This window comes from Ochotona princeps, chromosome 2 (genome assembly GCF_030435755.1).
Source record: "Ochotona princeps isolate mOchPri1 chromosome 2, mOchPri1.hap1, whole genome shotgun sequence".
Classification (NCBI taxonomy): domain Eukaryota; kingdom Metazoa; phylum Chordata; class Mammalia; order Lagomorpha; family Ochotonidae; genus Ochotona; species Ochotona princeps.
In genome coordinates this window covers 116,635,449-116,657,711 of record NC_080833.1, presented here as the reverse complement: position 1 = coordinate 116,657,711, position 22,263 = coordinate 116,635,449, and the positions used below count along the sequence as shown (strand labels likewise).

At 42.1% G+C, this 22,263-nt stretch overlaps 1 protein-coding gene across 1 annotated transcript in view; it reads left to right on the top strand.

The window, feature by feature from the left end:
- Window positions 1–22,263, top strand: part of RGS5 (regulator of G protein signaling 5) — a 61,803-nt gene that overhangs the window by 29,528 nt on the left and 10,012 nt on the right. Inside the window, exons 2-3 of the mRNA XM_004589130.3 lie at window positions 7,442–7,549; window positions 14,757–14,818. Of these exons, the coding sequence (XP_004589187.1) occupies window positions 7,442–7,549; window positions 14,757–14,818 (170 nt within the window). The remainder of the gene's footprint in view (window positions 1–7,441; window positions 7,550–14,756; window positions 14,819–22,263) is intronic.

Here is a 22,263-nt window from a genome sequence, read left to right as displayed (position 1 = left end):
TAGCCATCTATCTATAATTTTGCTATCTGTGGAGGCAAGACCACCACACTTACAAGGAAATCCTGTTATATCATGTTTTTTGATCAAATACGTATCAATAAGCAGATGCAAAAGCTTTTGACAAATTGTCTCATAATCCAGCATAGTCCCGGTTTCCGCTGCTCTGATTATACCTAGCGAGAAAGGAGCACCAAGTCACAAGAGTGATGCTGAGATGGGATTGTGAGACTCATCACGGAGACCGGGTAACAAGCAATCTCAGATCCACACCTGGACACAGGACGGTGCAGGGCTAAGCCAAAGGGGTTGTCTCTCAGCACACAGAGCTGGTTACAACTCGTCAATGGAATGTGTAGGCATTTCCGCCTCAGCGCCACCAGTCCAATGCCCTGAATGATGGTGGTTGTAGAGGGGCCGCTGTCTAGTGGACTCATTTCTAGAACATGTCTGCTGGCTGGAAACCGACTGGTCAACAGCAGATAAACAGCCAGGGCACCTACAGTAAACCCTCCGGGCACAATCTTTCTGCAAAGCTTGGCCACCACTGAGGTGTGAATTGTTAACTAAGGCAAGCTTCGGAAATTCTCTGTGTACATAACGTCACAGGATAGCAGTCAACCAACTAAAATTACAACCTCAAAATTTTGTCTCATTGTTTTTATTTCTAGCTTTGGTCTATATCATCTTACAAAAATAAAACCTCCCTGAGAGAACCTCGTCTCTGTTTCACAAGATGTTTGAAAGCATTTATGACAGGTGGCAGGCATTCAGTAAGCTGATTTTTAATTTGTCAAATAAAAAAATGAACAAAAGGAGAAAATATGTAGGCCAAGCATTTTCACCATCATCCTGAAATAAACCTGCTTATTTTTTTTCTTTCATTTTTTTTTATTATTAATTACATTGCATTATGTGACACAGTTTTATAGGTACTGGGATTCCTCCCCTCCCCAAACCCTTCCCCCTTCTAAGCTTTCCTTGTTGTTCTCTATTCTAGATTTCTTGTTTGTTTGTTTGTTTGTTTTGAGGGGTTTCCGGAGCGATCCTGATGGTCATTGCGAGAGAGGGTGGGGACCCAAAGTTGGAACCAAGCAAGGACCAGAGAGAGCTCTCCTCCCTAGTACCGGAAGAAGTTTTCTGTTCTTCTGTTTCTGCGGACTGCTCGGGGCTCCTGGCTGTTGTTCTGATGCCCTTGGATCCTGCGAGGAAGGATTTGGACTTCTTCCATCCCATGTGGTAGATACAAATGGGAGTGGGTGACCTCAGAGTTCTTGGCCTCTGAAGGCACTCCAATTCCCTGTGGTGGTCTTGGCAGTTGGGATGTAGTCCTCGGTGCTCGTACTGATAGTCCTTGGTGAGAATCCGGGAGTCTTCAGGGTTGGGATACAAGCCTTCTCCTGTCCCCCTGCTCCACTCTGGGGACCCCCCTGCTCTGTGCATATGACCTCCTGTTAAGAGGTTGTCAGGATCACTCTTGATTCCCCCTGTATGTCTTTGTAGTTTAACTATAGTCTAATACTGATTCGAGTCTGTTGTCTATGAGTTACCAATTATGATCCTGGTAGGCTGTATTTCACATCTACCTCACACATTCTAAGGAGACGGAAGATTTCTCTGCTCTCCCGCCCCATTATGGAATAACATAAGGTATTAAAAGCATATTAGGTTTTACAATTCTTTGATGTAGATAATAAGCAGTCTGACTCACATTGATGGTTGGTTCGTTGGTTACTTCACAATATCTTATTGCATGTGAGATAGGCTGTTTGAGGTTGAGATAATATTACATTTTACAGGTACTATTTTTCATATTGACATCATTTCATCTTAAATCAAGGCAAACATGTGGTACCTAACTTTTTGGCATTGGCTCATTTCCCTTAGCATTATAAACCTGCTTATTTAAACAAGTATATTGAGAGTCCCTAGGCTTCTAACCATGCTTTAGGGGATTTTTAAACTTATTTTAAAGACACAGATAGAGGGTGAGAGACAAAGTGAGAGAGAAAACTCCCACCTGGCCAGCTCATTCCCCAAATGCCTTCAGTGTCAGAGTTGGACCAAACCAGAGCCAGGACACCAAAACTCGATCAGGCTTTTGCAGGAGGGTGTCGGGGCCGTCACTGCTGCTTCCCAGGGTGGAGTGGTTGGGACTTAATCCCAGGAGCTGTGACACAGAGTGCAGACATGCTGAACAGCATCCTCGCAGCCACGCCAAATGCCCGCCTCTCCGGTTTCTTCTTGCAAGTTGCCTATGAAGCGTTATGGCTGACAACAAGGGATCTGGGACAGCTGAAGAGTTTAGAAACAAGAATAGAAAATAATTGTGTTTCAGAGAATTTCCTGCAAGGAAATATAAAACCTAGAAGACTATAACAGATGAATGTGTTTTATGTGGTGTCATTTTGGATTGTTCAAAAAAAAATTATTTCATTGAAAGTCAGAAAGAGGGACAGTCTGAGAGGTCTTAACGTCCATTGATCGATTCTCGAGACGGCTAGATGGTCACGGCCAAGCCAAGCGGAAGCCAGTGAAAAGGGGCTTCATCCGGGGCGCCCACAGAGACACAAACACACGGGGCATCTTCGGCTGCTTGTCCAGGCCGTGAGCATGGACTGGATTGGAAACGCAGCAGCCAAGATAGGAATGAGTCCCCATAAGGGATACCTGTGGGACCCGTGGCAGGTTTGCCTGTCATGCCTCACACTGGCCCCACATTTGACATCAATTGTATCTTTTTCGTAGTTTCAAGTGGGTTATTATGTAATTAATCTTTTATGAGCAAAAGCCTAAAGCACTACCAGAGAAGGATTTGCTCGTAATTGGAAACAGCTGTTGTTTCTGAAGTCTTATGACACATTAATAATTATAATACAGAGCATTCTTTAGTATTTTTTCTTCATCCATCCTTTGGACCACCGAGAAGTATTTTATATTCATTAACTGTAGAGTCATTTTCCATAATATATAGTATGTTCTTTAATCAGATAAGAAACTGAATATGTATTTTTTTAGTGTCATTGTCACTTTCCATCAATAGAGTGTTCTTTCAGATTCTATAAAAGCAGTAACAATGAACAGATTTGCTTCACTCCACGCTGAGGTAGGCCAATTCAGGAACAGGGTAACCGCCAAGGTGATCTATTCTTTCTTTCCCCAATGCCTTCCCGCTGCCCTTGAGGGTCAACCTTGATTCAGAGAACATGTTCAGAGGATTCTGCTGAGCATCCCGGCCCCAGTCTTTCAGGACATGTCCTTACACTCTAGGGAGGGTTTCTGAAATCACTTGGTGCTGTGGTGTATTTGCACTTCTTCCGACTCACTCCTTCCCACAGCCAGCAGGGGGCATCCGCAACACGGATTTCAGTGTTGGTAATTTAAACTGCATCGTCTTCTGGCGGTGGGGCGGCGGGGAAAGGGGACCGGGAGACACAGTGCTTTGGGGAAAGCCCACCCAGTGCTTTCCAGGCTTGCTCCCTCTCTTGCTTATGGCATACCGTAAGCAAGGGTTAATCCGCCTGTGACTCTCAGTTCTTCCAGCCTTCCTGTCAGACACGCCTCAGAGCTCCTCCTGTTTCTCTCAAATCCTGACAAATGATGGCCTCATTACGGATCATTTTCAAATGGTTAATGTTTGCAATTAGCGTCAATGAACTTCATGCTTCTCCTTATGAAGTGTCTCTTAAACGATGCGAGGAGCTGGCTGAGTTCAGTTACTCTGAGATGCTGTAGTCACTGTACCTCTGTCCAGCTAACCAAGGGCTGTCCTTGTCCTGCACTTTGCATTTTGTGCCACCCCCCCAATATTCCACCTATCCCACATCAAAATACAATGTTATTAATAACTTTTCTATTGACTTCGTTCATTCATTCACTCTCTCACATAGGAACTATTTATTGAGTGCCAGGTCTTGGGTTAAGTACTGAGGGCTGAACTGCAAAGTTAATAGTCACCTGCTTTTGTGGACCTGGTACAAGAATGGGAGAAACAATAACCAAGCATTTATACACACATGTAATTTTCAAATCCTAATGGATCCAAAAGAAAAGTACAAAGATTACTGAGAATGCGAGGTCCAGACAGTAGGGGGCAGTGCTTAGAACACCTCCGTGTCTCCCACCAATAGTCTTCCCTGGGATCCTGGGGCTTCTCTGTTAGAACCTGCCCACTCCAACCACGCTTGGAAAGGAAGCTGCTGAATGCCTTACATCCGCAAATACGTAAAGATCTGTCTTACACGCAGTTGTTTCTGAATTCTATGGCAAAGAATGCCGTTGTAACCCCGTGAAACTTTCTATGTATAGGTGGTTCTCCATACATTTTGCCTGGATATAATTGTGTTTCTAAAAATCCAACCATGTTTCTGTGTTGGTAGTTACTTTCGCTGGTTTCCATGTCAGTTCATCCTCAGGTCATAACTTTTACATGTTCAAAGATGTGCATTGAACATGTGGTTTTGAGCCTCAGCAATTTGTCAATTCTTCAGACTTTGAAATATCACTGTTTTACTTCATGGGGTAATTGGTGCAAAGGTTTCTGAAATCCATGCATTTTTTTCCATAATGCACAGAACCGTAATACTGCTGATCATTTTATGAATGATTTCAACCTCCTGTTTAAATGAAATGAAGCCATAGGAAGATGCATTTTCCAAAGCTCTGACTTCCCTGTCTGCTTTACATGACAAGAACAGACATGAGGAAGACGGTAGCCTAGTGCCCCGTGTTGTCTGTGTGCTCCAAGGAAGTGGAGTGTGATGTTCTGTAAGCAATGTTCTCGGTAATGGTTGAGTCTAGATCAACCCCACAGCAATACTCTGTAAGCAGCGACAAAGTGGTACTAGGGTTCTGATTCATGTGGCTCTTCAAAACTACGACATGTTTGGAGAATCTAACCAACATTTGTCAACAGTGCTCTGGGGGGACCACATCCTGAACTAGTGAAAGAAATGTTCGAAACCCACGGAGCTGGTAAGAGAGGATGTTGTCGCCTTACCTGCAGAATCCTTCATCCTCTGAGGCCCAATCTGCTGCAGGCTGGGTGCTGCACAGGGCCCTTTTCCATCCAGAAGGGGAAGCCTGGGGAGCTGCCGTCACACAGGGTGGCTCTGCGGTCTCTTAGCCTCGCTCACGCACACTCCAACAGCACAAACTGCCTTTGTATCCTTTCCAATACTGTGTGCCCATCCTGGTCTCTGCCCAGTAGGCCCAGCCCTTTCCTTTCCACGAGCCTCCTCTGAGAAGTACCTCTCACACACGTGTGCTCCTGCACCTGTCCCTGGCTTGTCTCTGGCCCTGCTCCTTGTGGCTACTTGTAAGCCCACCATCCTGCGGATTCCAACATTTTACTGTATACCTCCTGGCACTTTAAATATGGACGAGGAGGAAATTAGGAAGGAATAGATGAATGCATTTTCATTTTAAAAGATACTTGTTTCTTTATCCTAATGATCCCTTACTATCCAACTTGCAACTATTAGCCGCAAACACAATTCTTTAGTGGGGCTGCAGGGGATAAGTAAAGAAGTGGGTTGGGGGGGATGTATAAATAAAATCAAAAGCACTCAAAATTAGATGTTTATTAGATAGTATTCATCTAACTGTATGTCGACACCTGCTGCATGTGGGTGGGAAGTGTGGGGCAAATGGAGTCAGGAGGAGGGGCATTGTGGATGAAGTTCTGCCCTACCGGGAAGATGAATGGTGCGTCTCTAACTGTAGTACTACGCTTTAGCCAGCAGATGGCAGGCACAGATATTGCGTGCATTTTCTCTCTACTTCATGTTTTTTGTACTTCAGATACATTTAATTGACGATTCTTGTCCTCAGAGTTAGGAGCTGGTGGGTGACAGGCACAGCAATCTTTGTTAGTAACATTGTGGCACTTTTTCCAATATTCTAGTTTGGTGCTCAAATCTAAAAGAATATGGGTCTTGTTTTTAGCGGGGGGGCAGGGGAAAATGATTGTGCACTTTAAATTTTGAAAAAAGGAGTAATCCATGCTAAATCCCGAGCCAAGTGACTCACAGACGTTATCATATTTAATCATCACCAAAGTCTTAGGATGTTGTGGTTTGTTAGTCCCAGTTTTTATGCTGAAAATTAAGACACCTGCTGGGTCTTAGGCCTCCTGGTGTGTCCCGTAAGCTCACTCATGGCAAGGCAGACAGTTTCTGCCTTATTGCTGTGCGCGGTGTGTGGGATCCGTGATGGCTTTAGTCCTGGAGAGAAATGGAAGCAGAAGTGAGAACACCGTGCACAGGTGACTAATTGTAAATCCTTGTTTCAGGATATTTACGCTGCTAGAGAAAAAGATATGCTTGTTGCATATGTTTGCAGTTTCTGAAAAGTTTATCATAGATTTCCTTCGCGTTTTATCCCTAATACCCATGGTTGCTAATTTTGGATATTGTATTTGCTTAAGTTTCCTCTTTACAGTCTCTCTGGAAATAAATGGAGAAAGTGAGTTTACAAAATCCTCCCACCCGAGCTCTCTGCAGACTTGGGTTTTGTTTAGTATCAATCAGGGGATTAAATGTTAGCAGATCTGCAAGAAACAAAATGAGGATATTTTTAGTTCAAGATGGCAATTCTTTTTTCATGTTTGCTACGTTGCCAAGCATCGGGTGAAAGACAAGGGTGAAAAGGTTTTCGAGACTCCATTTCTTATTGGAATTTAGTAGCCAGCCTGGAAGGCAAAAACATCCATCCTGAACTCCAATAGAATACTGGAAAGTCGAGTACCAGGGTGACGAGGAAGGCTGGATCTTTGGGTTTCCCCATCTACGACAGCTTACACTGTAACTTACTCGTTGAGGTCTGCAGGGTGCTTTCTACATTCAGAAGCGCAGTCAAGTGGTGCAGCATCTGAAAGGGGCTTCAAAGCTGAACAGAGAAGCAGCTGCATTGATGGCAGAGCAGTATCCAGAATTCAGATCATATCTACTCACTAAAATATCAAAAATGCTAAGTCGATGTCGTATTGGGGGGGCCCTAGCAACTAACAGCCCTCGCCTGAAGGTTTCCTGTGTGGGAGTTACTCCAGCTTCCACGGTGGGACAATGGCAGAGGGCTGCAAAAGAAGACCGTTAGAAAGCTACATCAGCAAGTAGAATAATTTGATGTGATAATTACCAAGGGCTGAACAAGCCACCTAGATCATTCTATTATTTCGTGGCTAAGGGAACTGACATTTGACAGTCAAGAATGATCACTCTTCATAGTATCTGGCATGTATAAAACGAAGAAAAAGCATAAAACAATTATTAAGATGGGGGCAGAATAAGAGCTAGGTGAATGCTAAGTGGACGTGTCCCGGTTCCTGCCTTAATATTTTCCCATCACAACGCATGCGTGTCTGTGATACAGGTGGAAACACCTCTCAGCAGTCTAAATGCCTGTGTGGTCTTCTCATTATCCTGTACTTCTCTTCTTCTCTCAGGGCCAAGGAGATTAAGATTAAGTTGGGAATTCTCCTCCAGAAGCCAGACTCGGCTGATCTTGTCATCCCTTACAACGAGAAGCCGGAGAAGCCAGCCAAGGCCCAGAGGTGAGTCACAAATTCACAGCCTAGTTCCTTCCCTCAGCTGATGTTCAAGTGCAATGACTCTCGAGGCCCTAGACCCCACAAGGAAGTAGTTTGTCAATAAACATTTTTGAACAGCCGTATGATTTTACTATTCCACGTCTGGAGCATCATACTGAGTACTGGTTGAATAACAAGAAAAAAAAAAAAAAACCCACAAAATAGAATCTTGCTTTGTCTCTGGGAAGATGGGTCATACTGTAAAAGGGTTGTGGCCACCTTCTCAGTCATTTTCCATATCAAGTGATCAGCAGACCTTATTGTTGCCTACTGCCCTGGGTCGGGAAAACATCTCTTTGTCATTCGTGGGGAGCACGCTCTGTTCATCTTCTGAGGGACCATCCAAGGCTATGGTTTCTACAAGGAGATGTAGCTGAGAATACTTCACTTGCAGATGTTAAAGTAAGGCATGCTATTTATAGTTTTATGTCCAGGGTAGCCTCACATCCAGGTCCAACAAGGAACAGAAGAAGGCTGTGATGGGCAGGTATTGTGACTGAGGCAACCACAATTTAGGATGACTGCTTGGCCAGGTGGGATGACTACATCCCACAGCAGGGTGCCGGTTCGAGTCCTGCCTGCTCCACTTCCAATCCAGCTCCTTACTAATGTATCTGGGAGGTAGAAAATTAGGACTCAGCTGCTTAAGTCCGGGTCACCGACGTGGGAGACCCAGAGGGGGTTCCTGGCACCTGAATATGGCTACCTCCGTGCTGGCTATCATGATTTCTCCATCAACAGACACAAATGGTCTCCCTCTCTCTTTCTCTCAATCTGTCTTTCAAAGAGATAACTAATTCTTAAACAAACAAACAAACAGAGTGTTACTTAAGGGAGAAGTGACTACTGGACCAGCCGTTTTCATCTAATGCATATAAAATAATTTTGCCAGTCCATTCACTAATATTCTAGACTGTTTCTGCAGTCCTTCTTCTCTCTCATCCCTGGAGAGCCTGTAATTCTAAGGAAACGAAATGTTAGGGTGATGAATTCAACTCCTACAGTTTATACCACCCCTCCTCCCACTGAACTGGTCATTGGTAACATTATAACATTGTAACTGTGTAGGTTCCATCAAATAGCTGCATTATCATGGTCTTAATACACAAACATCATGTTCCTACCCCACCTTTAAAACATATTATTCATTTGAGAGATAATAAGAGAGAAAGAGAAATGAAGAGTGGCGAGAGAGGGAGGGAGGGAGAGAGAGAGAGAGAGAGAGAAAGCTTCCATCTGCTGGCTCCAAAAGCTTTCAAAGGCCAGGGCTGGGTCAGGCTGAAGTGGGGGTGCTGGGACTTATTGCAGGTCTTGCCTGTGGATGAAAGGGACGGAATTATTTAAGCCATGACTGTCTCCTCCCAGGGTGTGCATTAGCAGGAAGCTGGAATCCAGTGGAGCGGCACTCTAACATAGACAAGGGGAGATGGGATCTGAATGTTCCAAGCAGCATCTTACCTTCCCGAATGGATGCCCACTCCCATCTTTCCTTTAAAAATACTTAGGAAAATCAAACAGTGAAAGAAAAGGGAAAGAGGAGAAGTCTAGTATGTTCAAACTCTTTCACTCTGATCCTTAAAAAGATCTCAGAAGTGTGGTAAACATTGAGGAGTCTCTTCATTTCTCTTTTAACCTGTATAGAAGTTGGACAACCCTCCTGCGACCAAATGACCTTCAACTTAATATAACTGGGTTGGTTGGGAGATAAGAGAGATGGGTCATGCCTTTTTAAAAAACTCTTTTTCCATCAACATAAGTGGATATTTCCATTCTCTTGCTTTCATTACTTCAAAGTGATCTCAAACCGGAAGTGAGGCATAATTGAGTTTTCTCCATTTAAAAAGAGGAAGCTAATTCAATGTGGAGCAGCAGGCACCGAGCAATCCTGGAGAAGAGAACCACGTTTCAGAGCAGTCACAGATCAAAAAGTCTGTTTTGAAGCAAACAATGTGATGATTACTGATCCATGTGAGTTAAAAAAAAAAAAAAACCACAACTATAGTACTACATTTCCTGTGTTGATTCTGGGCTTGACCGCCACACGTGGACGCTTGAACTGTTTGGCTTAACAAGATTCAGAGAAAATCTGTTTTGGAAGAAAACCTGGGGCTGACATTTCGTGGATGACTTGTCTCTCTCTTCTGCCATCTCTTTTCTCCTTTGAGAAGCTTGAATATTTTTTTTGGAAAAATGTTATGTGTTTCTATTGCATTTTTAGCAGAGAACACTAAAAGTGATTCTCAGCCTCTTCCAAACCTGTCAACTTCATGCCACCTCCTCAGGCTTGGCAAATGTCTGTGATTTTTTTTTTTTACTTGACAGCAAAATATTGTCTTCTGCCTACAGTTGATCCATCATTTTTGCCTCCACTTTAAAATCTCTCTGCAACTTTTTAAAACAAAATATGTCATCCTCCTCCTGGGGACAAAATAAACCTTGTTTTTACTGAAGGTATTTTTAAGCCCTCTCATCTTCTTTGGATTATTGGACATCAGTCGGACTCCTATCTCAAAGAGTAGCTTTCTGGTTTTTTTATATATGATTTAAAGTTTTTCATTTGGTAGAAAAATCTGATGCTTAAAAAAGAGAGAGAGAGAAAGAAAAAGAGAGAGAAGAAAAAGTTCCTTATGTGCCCAAGCCAGCTTCTGTTGCTATTTTGGTACCCCCCCATAGCTTTTTTTCTTCAGCCTTTCAAACAAGGAATAGACAAGACCCAGATTTCACTGCAAAATATTCTCCCAGTCGTCTCTCCCTTCTGCTTCAGCCTTGTTCTCTTACTTTCCTTATTAACGCTGGAAAGTACACACAAACAGAAAATGGAGAGGCCGGTTGCTTGCTTTGATTGATTTAAACTACCCATATGTCTTGAGGTATTACACGATGCCCTATAAAAATGTACAGTATTAAAGTTAATGGAAAATCTAGAAAATAAAATAGAGGAGGGGAAAGACATGTTTAGATATGTGATAGGACTGTGTCAATTTCAAATCAAACCAAAGTAAATCAAAACCAGAACCAAACAAAAACCAAGCACTGATGCTTAGAGAGGTTGAAATACTCTACTGTGGTTAGACCTAGTGTCAGAGTTGCCAAAAGTGTGATGATGGTTTGTGAAACTGACCACTGGAATCCAAGTTTGAGGAGGCAAGTGCTTGACACAGCAATACGTGCAGAAGGTGATGGAAGCACCGAGGTTTCAGTCTTGACTTTCTCTTGACTTTACCACATACTGTGGGAGGCGACAGGTGATGGTTCAAGTCCCTAGATCCCGCCTACTCACCTAGGAGATCCAGACTGAGTTGCAGGCTCCTAGCTTTGGACTGGCCCCGTCATGGCTATCCTGGTCTTTAGGGGGAAGGAACTAGAAGATAGGAGCTCTCTCTTTCCTTCTCACCCATTTTTTACCCTTCAAATAAATAAATATGTTTTTTAAATTTCGTGCTTTTATGGTACAATTCCATAGGATCTTGGATTTCCCTTCCCCATTCCTCAAATCCGCTCCTCTAGACTGATGTTCCTCATAGTTTTACAATACTATATAGTCCTTTTGAAACAGTCCTAAGCCCATCATTCTGCTGTTTAAGTGTATCCTGACATTACAGGTATGGACAATGGCAGAGAGCCCAGCATCTTATTGTCAAGATATATCTAATAGTTTCATTGGGAGTCCATCTTTGGTTTGGAAGTAGAGATGCATACTGCATTGTATCCTCACATCTGGATATGATAGTCTCCATTACACAGTTACTGTACATCCCCTTAAATGAAAAGCCACAAAACAGAATCAACAACAGGAAGAAAAATAGAAATTCACAACAGCATGAAGTTAAATAACATGCTACTGAATGGCGTATGAGACCATTTGTAGCTTTCGGCAACCAGGTTAACCTGAACAAAATGAACTGCTATTTGTTTCCTTATCAACCTGATACATATCTTTGTGTGTATTGGGTTGATGCAGAGGAAGACATGGAAGAGGATGGGATGGAATGGCTGATGTTTCCCATGAGTCACAAGCGACACATTTAGGTGGAGGGTGGATCATTGCCACGTGAGAGACTCAGTGACTCAACGTAGTGACAGTGAAGAGAGAGCATGCTTGCAGACAGAACGGTCACTTCCTGAGCCGGGGGGCATTTACAGTGAGCGTCGTCAACCATGAACTTAATCATTTCCATCAATGTTTATTCTAACTTTCACTTGAACTAGCTTTCTCTCGTCCCCCTTCACATTCACAAAGAGAAACCGCTGGCCATCAATGCTCAGCTATGACCTTATGATCATTTGGATCTACATCTATCTAGTTTCCAAAGAAGTCAGACTTAATGAGGACTGGCAGATTCTGAGACTAAGGACGGAGTGGACCTTTGTTACCTCCTAGGCTGATGGTCACAACCCCAGGATCCATGTGTAGGGGAAGCTTCACCCCCACGTGGGGTTTGCCCATGTCCTTTGAAAAACTGAATCTTGACTGCAATGTGCTGTTGATATTGATGATTAGTTTGTTTTGAACAAGACCATCAGGAACAAATTGGGTCTGGTAACCTAAGTTTGATGTACCTACTTGTGTCATTTCTTCTTCCTGGCCCCTCTATAGTAGTTAGAAGAAATGAGGAGTGAGAAACTGATTTTTTTAAAAGGTCTGGCACAATAGCATAGCCGCTGAAGTCCTTGAACGCACCGGGATCCCATGTGGGTGCTGATTCGAATTCCAGCAGCCCTGCTTCCCTTCCAGCTCCCTGCTTGTGGCCTGGAAAAGCAGTCGAGGGCGGCCCAAAGCCTTGGGACCTTGCACCCGTGTGGGAGACTCGGAAGAAGCTCTTGGCTCCTGGCTTCGGATTGGAGCAGCTCCAGTCGTTGCAGCTGCTTGGGGGGAGGGGGCGAATCAATGTATGCAAGATCTTCCTCTCTGTTTCTCCTCTTCTCTGTATATCTGACTTTCCAAAAAATAAATGAATCTTTTTTTAAAAAATAGATTTCTTTTAAAGAGAATATTTGTTTAAAAAGATGGGATAGTCAGGAAGCAAACCAAGCCGCTCTCTGAATCAGTTTCTTTCAGCCAGTAGTTTAGTGCCTGGTAGCTCCTGACAACCATTTATGGGGATTTGGTGGCACTGATTGTGTGCACACTACTGAGTCCCTGGTAATGGAACATTAAAACATTTAAGGCTTTACATAAAAGTATGTGTGTGTGAAGCAGAATGGCTATTGGGAAGGGTCTACTGTATAAGGTAAAACGAAAGATTCAAAAAGAGTTATTGATTGCTAGAAAAACAGATCTTTCTCTCATTAGAAATAAAATAGAGTAGTGTAGTGGGTAAAGCGTCCCTGCTATGCCAGCTTCTCATATGAGCTTCAGTTTGTGTCTCAACTGCTCCACTTCTGGCCCAGCCCCCCACTCATGGCCCAGGTGAAAGAGCTTAAGTTGGCCCAAGTGATTGGCTTCTTCCACGTGGGAGACCTCTTGGCTTTGGCCTGGCTCTGCGTTGGTTGTTGAAGCTATCAGGCAGTCGGTGAAAGATCCCCATGTGCCTCTCCCACTCTCTCTGTATTTCCTATTTCCAACTCTCAAATAAATAAATCTTTTAAAGAAAGAAAGAAACGTAAGACAGACATGCTAAGGATACATTTCATCCCCTGTTGATGCCATTTCTCCTTCCTGTGCTCCGAGGAAAGGGGTGCAAGGGAAGGTAGCTCAATTGGTACAATTGAATTTCCAAGGAATTTCTATGTTTGCAGTCGAGGATGCCCATGTTTCCAGCAAGGAAACCAGAAAAAAAAAAAAACTAAGATTATTTTGCAAGGGCTAGTATCTCACTTTGGCTAATGTGTGACTTTCAGTGAAGGACCGTACCTATAGAACTCAGAATCTGAAACTCTTCTGTAGTGAGGGCTAGAGAAATAAGGGAATTATTCACAGTACTTTGGGCAAACAGTCCACTGACTGCTGGACTTCTTACATAAATAAAGTGAATTTATTTACATAGTGACATAAATAAAGTAAGGCTGAATCTAAGCCTGGGACAAAAAAAAAAAATTGAGAAGCACAATAAACAGTTGTCTAGTCAACCTTAGCTGCTAATATAAATAATGCAAATAGTATAAATATTATTTTATATGAACTGGAAGCAGGAACATTCCTGGACTGTCTGAGACATTAATAAACAATCTAAGAGCTAATGAAATTCTGATATGGGAAAACATTCCCCTTGGCCTCAATATTCTAATAAATGCCTTGTCAGTCTGTTTTGACTTGATAGGAACACGCATCATAATGTAAAAGTTCAAGCAGGGTGAGTCCGGGAGAATGCAGTCAGCCATTTTTGCCAGACAACAACCTTTCCACTTGATACATCCTGCTGTGCCAGAAAGATCTGTGGTTCAAACGAAATAGCCACAGGGTTTCTGCATACATAAAAGTGAAAATAAAAACAACCTAAGGAGAAATGATCTAGTGGCTCTTACCTTCCTCTCTCTGAGTCAGCATCTCAAGTATTTGTAACATTTCTATTTAGGATATATTATGCACATTTTTTTGCTCACAAAAAATGTGCACTTGTGCTTGCCTAGACACATATAATCCTTTTCTAATTGGGCAGGAAATAATGAAAAAAAATATATATATACATGTGACTGTATATATATGAACACATTTCCTACAGAAGACAGCATGACACACATACCTTCTTCCACTAGCCTAATCAGATGGCCTTGGGCTGTGAATGTGGAACTCAATGTCATCTGCTGATTAAATCAAGTGGTTTAGTATAGCGTCGGTGAGTCATGATTGAACATGAGTTCAATCCCTGTAATGGGAAAACTGGATTTCATTAAGTTATATTTGGAAAAATGACCACAATTGGAGCCACTCTCAGAGGATATAAAAGAATATCAAGACACTGTTTCATGACAAGTAGACTGTTTCTTGAACAAAACAGATTTAACCCAATTATACAGGAATTGATGAAGATATGTGATATAGATGTAAGGAAACAAACACAGTTCAACACAACATAGTAGTAAGAAAAAAAAATAAGTCAACCATCCTTGCTCTGAGCATGGGTCCTTGGTTGTGTTGTTTATATCTGTGATAAACAGAATCAAGTCCTTCTTGGCATATGTGGCTAACTCTCTGTGTCATCAACCTCGTCTTCCCTTATTCTTTATTCAGACCCTCGCTGGATGAGGCCCTGCAGTGGCGTGATTCTCTGGACAGACTCCTACAGAACAATTGTAAGTCGGCCCTGTTTCTTAATAGAACACAAGTGAGGGAGAGACACACAAAACACTTTTGGGTTGTCACGTCTTTCTTCCTGAATGTTGTTATTTCTTCCAGTTTTCAGTGATGTTAACAAAGAAAGGATATTATGAAATGTGGTTATCCAAATCACAGAAGAGGGAGGGCAACATATTGTGGAGAACAAGAAAACAAGGAGTCCTGAAGACTTATCCTGTAGATATTGTGTTTCTTTTTTTTTCATTAAATTTATTCATTAATTATATTGTGTTGTAATTACATAGAATCTGGGATTCTCCCCCCCACCCTTCCCCCATGGTGGGTTCCTCCACCCCGCTGCATAACCATAGTTCAAATTCAGTTGAAATTCCCTCCCTGCAAGTATTTGCCGAGCATAGAGACCAACATCCCATAGTCCAGACAAGTTCAACTACTTATTGGGTAGACCCTCTCTGGTCTGAGGGCAGAGTCAGCAGAGTATCTTCCCGGTCAAATAAAAGCACTAATATACCATCTGCAACAATTAACATCGTTATGGAATTAATTGACATGGTATTGAGCAGTCAACATGTTAAAAATAAATGCGATTTCTTAACCACTTTCTGTGACCCCCCATTCACAGTTCAATTTTAGTTTATATACTACAAATGACATAATATTCATAACATAACATGATATGCTTAACATCATATCACATTAAATTAAGGCAAACATGTGGTATCTAACCTTTTGGGATTGGCTCATTTCCCTTAGCATTATGGTTTCCAGTTTGGCCCATTTGGCCACAAAGAACTGCATTTTGTTTTTTTTAATAGCTGAGTAGTATTCCATGGAGTAGATGAACCATAGCTTTCTTATCCAATCCTCTGCTGATGGGCATTTTGGTTGTTTCCATGTTTTTGCAATTACTGATTGTGCTGCTATGAACATAGGAGTGCATGTTGGTTTCTCATAAAACAAGTGTTCTGGATATATTCCTAGGAGTGCTATAGCTGGGTCATACGGTATGTCGATTTTGAGTTGTTTGAATATTCTCCATACTGATTGCCATAGAGGCTGTACCAATCTGCAGCCCCACCAGCAGTGGAGTAGGGTTCCTTTTTCCCTGCAACCTCGCCAGCAAGTGTTGGTGTTTTTCATGTGGGCCACCCTTACTGGCGTTAGGTGGTATCTCATTGATGTTTTAATTTGGATTTCCCTTATTGCCAGGGAGCTTGAGCATTTTTTCATATGTTTATTTGCCATTTGGGATTGTTCCTTTGTGAAATGTCTGCCCATTTTCCGTGCCCATTTCTTGAGTGGCTTGTTTATTTTGATGTTTTGGCTGTTTTGTAATTCTTTGTATACTCTGGAGATTAGTCCTCTATCACCTATGTTGTGCGCGAAGATCTTCTCCCATTATATACATTCAACGCAATTCCAATCAAATTGCCAAAAACATTCTTCATGGAACTGGAAACAATGATCCAAAGGTTCATCTAGAAACACAAAAAACCACGAATAGCCAGAACCATCCTGAAGAACAGGAAGTTAGCAGGGGGAATCACAGTCCCGGACCTCTGGACATACTATAGGGCAGTGGTTATCAAAACAGCCTGGTATTGGCACAAAGATAGAGAGGAAGATCAATGGAGCAGAATAGAAACACCAGAAGGGAACCCACACAGATACAGTCAAATAATCTTTGATAAAAGGACAAACAATAATCCAGGCAAATGGGAAGGTCTCTTCAATAAATGCAGTTGGGACAACTGGTTGATAGCCTGTAGAAACAAAAAGACCCACATCTCTCACCATATACTAAGATCAAATCTAAATGGATAAAAGATCTAAACCTGCATCCAGAAACCTTCAAACTTTTGGAAGAAAATGTTGGAAATACTCTGCAAGATCTAGGGGTAGGTCCCTACTTCCTAAGAAGGACACCAAAAGCAGTAGAAATCGAGACCAAAATAAACAAATGGGACCTCATCAAACTAAGAAGCTTCTGCACAGCAAAGGAAACAATCAACAAAGTAGATTGTGTTTCTAAGCACCCCCCACCCAGTCATTTGGGTGAGCCAGAAGAAGCAGTTTGAGTTGTATGCGTCTGAATGTTCTCACCAACAAGAAGAAAAAAGAAGCTACTTTTCTTGCATCAGCCAGGAAAATCAGTTTCGATAGGATTAGGCATGCCAGTGTAAAGATCACTGGACAAGTCATAAGTAGTGCATCCTGGTACAAATTGCTAACACTTGCCCTTGTCACCTGACATAGATATTTGTCTTCTCCTATTATGGGGAATTCAATACAAAAGACTGCAGCAAACTCAATTCTTGTCTCACATGAAAGAAGAATTTTCATGCAATTTCAGTGTGCCTAGCAAGATTTATTTAAGAGAGCAAGAGAGGTTGGTCTTCTGTCATAGTGCCAGGAGGGGGCTCCGAGAGAGGAAAGACATAAGAAAAGGGTGTAAGTGGTGTCTTCTAGACAGCATCTCAGGGAGGAGGGCAAATGAATTGAAGGGGAGAGGGGAACCCATTCCCAACGGGCAGAGCTCCTACCTCCATCCTTCCCAACAGGGTGTGACTGGCCACACCTGCTCCCATTTTTATAAGAGACTTCAAAATCAGGTACCATCCCTTTGCTTTTGATCATCACCACAACTCAGATGGGGATTGCCATTCTGGTTTTGTCCCTTTGCTTTCCCGCAAGGAGACCGACAGTGTCCTTCCAAGGACAAATTGGGGAAGAAACAAGATATTCAGAAAATATTCAAAAAATATTCAAAAAATAGCTTCACTAGGGACCACAGACCCTAACTACCAAGTAGCCCAGTGAATTCCTCCCACTCCAGCCTTTATCTTCTCTTTGAAGAGCATTTCTTTTACATATTCATCCAAGACATGATGAAGTTGTTGACTAGTCTGGAGCTCTTTCCCAAGCTAATAGCAATGTATCAACGAGCTCTACTTGCCTTTGCCCTACTATGAGACTCTTAGTGATCTCCAAGGCTTAAAGTACCAAGTCTATCATAATCAAGCTATACAATGATAACAATGTAGCTGGTCCATGAGCAAATGGGACCATTCCCTGTTCAATTCAGAATTTCTCCATATAACCCCTGTGACTGAAATACACTGCATTTATATCTCTGTGCTGAAATTCTCTCTCTCAAAAATTAATCTAAACCTCAAATGTCTAGTCTTCCTTGATCATTTAGAATGAACCATTCATTCTCTGAACATTTAGCGCTGTTGTCAGCACTTTTTTTTGATATCACTTAATACTTGCTGCCTTGACAACCAATTCTTGAAATTTTTCATCTGGATAATTTCATAACAGGAAATATGTAGTATGGGGAAAACAAATATTTTTGAATAATTTACTCTCAAAATTGTGATTCACTTTAAAATGCTTAGTCCTTCTTTCTCCATCTTCACAATCTGAATGAAACGTGAAAGCTGCTAGTGTGTTTGTAAACACAAGCACTTAAGAGTTCTTCACTGGGCCATCGTGATTGATGGGCACAAAGTCAGTGACGAAGAATACATGTTGAATCGCTAGACAAAACAGCAAAATCTCTCTCAGTTGTTTATTTAAAGTCAGAGTACCTCAGAGATACAGAGATCTTTAGTCTTTCAGTTCTTCCGATAGCTAGAGATGGGGCAGGCCAAGGCAAGGAACCTAACACACAACTCAGGCCTTTATGGACAGAAGTAACCCAGTTACCTCAGTCATCAGTCTCACTTCCCAGAGTGTGCATTAGGAGGAAAATAGAAGTTCAAGAACTTGTACTCAAGCATTCTTTCCAATACTGGATGTGGGTTTCTCAAGTAGGTTCTTGTGCCAGTTGCTGTGCCAAATACCAGCCTCTGCTTGAGCTTATTGGAGATCACTCACGTATATGCACACCAATGTGTTTGCATATGTCATAGGCAAGCACAGTGTATGAGTCAAATATTTTAAATTGTATGTCATATATACTTTCAAATTATATGTGTGTACATAGTGAGTATATGTGTGCTTGTGTGTATAAATATACATTTGTATATAATCATCAGATTTACATAATTATCCTCTTAAATAATGAACATATTTTGGTGGCACCTGCCAGTATGTGTGTGGACTGGATGGTAGGGCTGCTTGGGTTGGACTAGGCTTCAATGCCCATTGACGTGTATGAGAGCTAAATGGGATTGGAACAGACTGTACAAATCTGAGGTACATAATGGCAAGCATAGAACCAGGGTAGGGAGCAGGCCTGGTAGGGTGATGGGGAGTCACCCTGACTAGGTTGCAGCTCCCATTGGTTTGCGTGAAGGCAGAATGTGATGTGGGCAGGATCAGGATGCACTGTAACACCCATTGGTTCAAGTGGAAGACAGGACTGGAAACAGAACTGACCCAACAATTGCAAGCAACAGCATGTGCATAAGCTGATTGGGGCAATGGACATTGCCGGACCCTGTACTGGCAAGCACACACAAGAAATAGGTCTGGGATCACCTCAGATGAAGTTTATTTGGAGATTCCCCAAATTGAATTGCTGATCTCAGAACCTCAGCCATGAAGAGGCTATGTCAGCCAGTGGATTCTGAATAGATTTCATCGTGCTTGGAATGGCAAGATTGGCAGCAATTCAGAACTGTTGAACTATCAAAATTGCTTAGCAGGACCCTCGGAGCATTCCCCACATCAGGGACCTGGGATGAGTGGGAGGCTGGGTGGGGTTTCTTTCTTTGGTTCTCCTCTTACCCCAGATACAGAAAAAAAAAAAGATATTGGTGTGGAAAAAAGGGGGGGACAAGGGGATAAATATTATAGTCTTAAAGCTGTGTCTATGAATTAAATGAAATCTGTTCTTCAAAAAATAATAAAAATAATAAAGAAAGAAAAATAAATATATTTCTATTTAATATATAGTTTGGAATTTAGTTTCTCTAAAGCAATACATACGAAAGCTTTTGATAACTACACTATCAGTTCCTTCCATGAAAGAGACATGTTTCCATTTAAACTGGTCCAAGAATAAAAAAAACAATTGATGTTAGGGATGCAGAGATGTCAGAGAGGCAGAGGAGGTCATGCCCTGCAGGAGGCAAAGCCATAGGTTAGTAAGACAGTTCACCTCCAGTTCTATTAGTCTGTTCTCCCTAGCTCTACATTATTTTTCTTTTTCCCTCATTCTATTGCTGTCTCTTCCTAACCAAATGTCTTTGTTCCTAGAGAATAAATGGAATAATAAATGAGCCCCACAATTGTATACCAGAATTATAAAGCTGAAGGAAAAAGATTTGAGCCATGTCCCCAAACATCAGATTCTGTGCATCACAAATAACTGGAGGTTAAATTGATTGCTTTTTATGAGACATTCTTATTTAAGTCAGTGCAAACTAATATTCTGTAACACAAGTAATGAAGAATGACATAGCTGAATAATTGTGCATTTAAAAACTTCAAATAAAGGAGCTAGCATTGTGACAGCAGATGAAGTTTCTTTGTTGGCAACCTGCATTGTTGGCAACCCGTGTTGGAGTCCTGTTTTATTTCCCAGCCAACCTGCTTCCAGAATAGTTTCTTGGTGATGCATTGAGCTATCAGTAGAAGATGGCCCAAGTGCTTTAGTCTCTGCTGCCCACATGGGAGAATCAGATGGGATTACCAGCTGCAGGATGGGACCTAGGTGCAGCTTGAGCTAATGTGGCCATTTGGGAAGTGACCCAGAAAATTAGAAGCTCTCTCTTCCTTGCTCTAACTACAAAATGTACAATAAAATATAAATCCCCTTTTAGTCTCTTCTTGAATGTTTGCTTTGATCGGTTTTAAACATTGAAACTTGAAGAATGGTATTTTTGTTGATTTATAAGCAATATTTTGCTTCCTTTTACTTTAATGTAGGATGTTGACTCTTTTTTATTTTTTTTTTTAAGATTTACTATTATTGGAAAGCCGGATATACAGAGAGAAGGAGAGACAGAGAGGAAGATCTTCCGTCCAATGATTCACTCCCCAAGTGAGCCGCAACGGGCCGGTGCGTGCCGATCCGATGCCGGGAACCAGGAACCTCTTCTGGGTCTCCCATGCAGGTGCAGGGTCCCAAAGCATTGGGCCGTCCTCGACTGCTTTCCCAGGCCACAAGCAGGGAGCTAGATGGGAAGCGGAGCCACGGGGATTAGAACCGGCACTCATATGGGATCCCGGGGCGTTCAAGGCGAGGACTTTAGCCGCTAGGCCACACCGCCGGGCCCAATGTAGGATGTTGACTCTTACAGTTAATAGAATTCCCCAAGTCATGCTGAAATCCACTTTTTCTTAATTTTTCTTGAGTAGGCATGAGATTGGCACAGCCACTAAGACCCTAAAGCAGTTAAAATGAAACCAAATATTTTTTTCAATGAGTAGGGGACCTATTTTCCTCATTTTAAAAAGAAACTTTGATCACACAACATATTAGAATCTTTACATGTTTTCCTTTCAGGCCTATAGGGAGAGCCATCTGTTTTCATTTAGTAGGTCCATATATTGTCCTTTAAACACAGAAATAAATTACACACAGGAATTTATGAGACAGAGAGATTAAATAATTTCCAGATTTGACCATTTCTAAGAGTAGAGGAAAATGACCTTCGGTCCAGTACCAGCAAGGGGTTACATGGATCTCCTTTCCCAGAAGTCCGGAAAGGTCAGAACATTTCCTGGGCTAACACTGGAGATTTGAATTCTTCCATGGGGAATAAAGCATACTGGATCCAGGCCCAGTTTTAATCCTCATCTTTGCATTTCCTTTTTTGCTTCTTTCTCTTTGGTTGCCAAATTTTTCTTTCTCTTTTTTGGCTCTTGAAATTGCGATTTCTTTTAAGAAAGCATTACAGAGAGAGGAGTCCCCTTCGCTCCCAATCCCCCATTCCCCCCCTGCCCCACAGATCATTTATCCTCTTCTTCACAGCTCTGTTGGCCCCAGGGGCTGGTACTAAGCCAGACTGAAGCACTTGGGCCATCTTCTGTTGCTTTTCCAAAGCCATTAGCAGGGAAATGGATTGGAAGTGCAGAAGCTAGGACTGAAATCCTATATGAATGCCAGTGTTGCAAGCAGCATTTCTATTGGCTACACTACAACACCTGAGCCTAATAGTGTTTTAATTTTATTTTTAAATTATTTGTATTATTTTCCATGATACAGTTTTATAGGCATAGGGATTTTTTCCTTTCCCTCCCCTTTCTCTCTCTCCAATCCCACCTCCTACTGTCTCCTTCCATTATTTCCTGACTACAGTAGTATAGTTCTTCAGCAATAGTTCAAAATCTGACATTCTGCTATTCAAGTGCGTCATAGTATTACAGGTATAGCACAGCAAAAAGTCTGGTATTGTCAAGAGAAATTTAATTGTTTTATTGGGAGTCCTCCTTTTATTTGGGAGTAGAGATGCCTACTGCAACGTATCTGCTTCCTGGTATACTA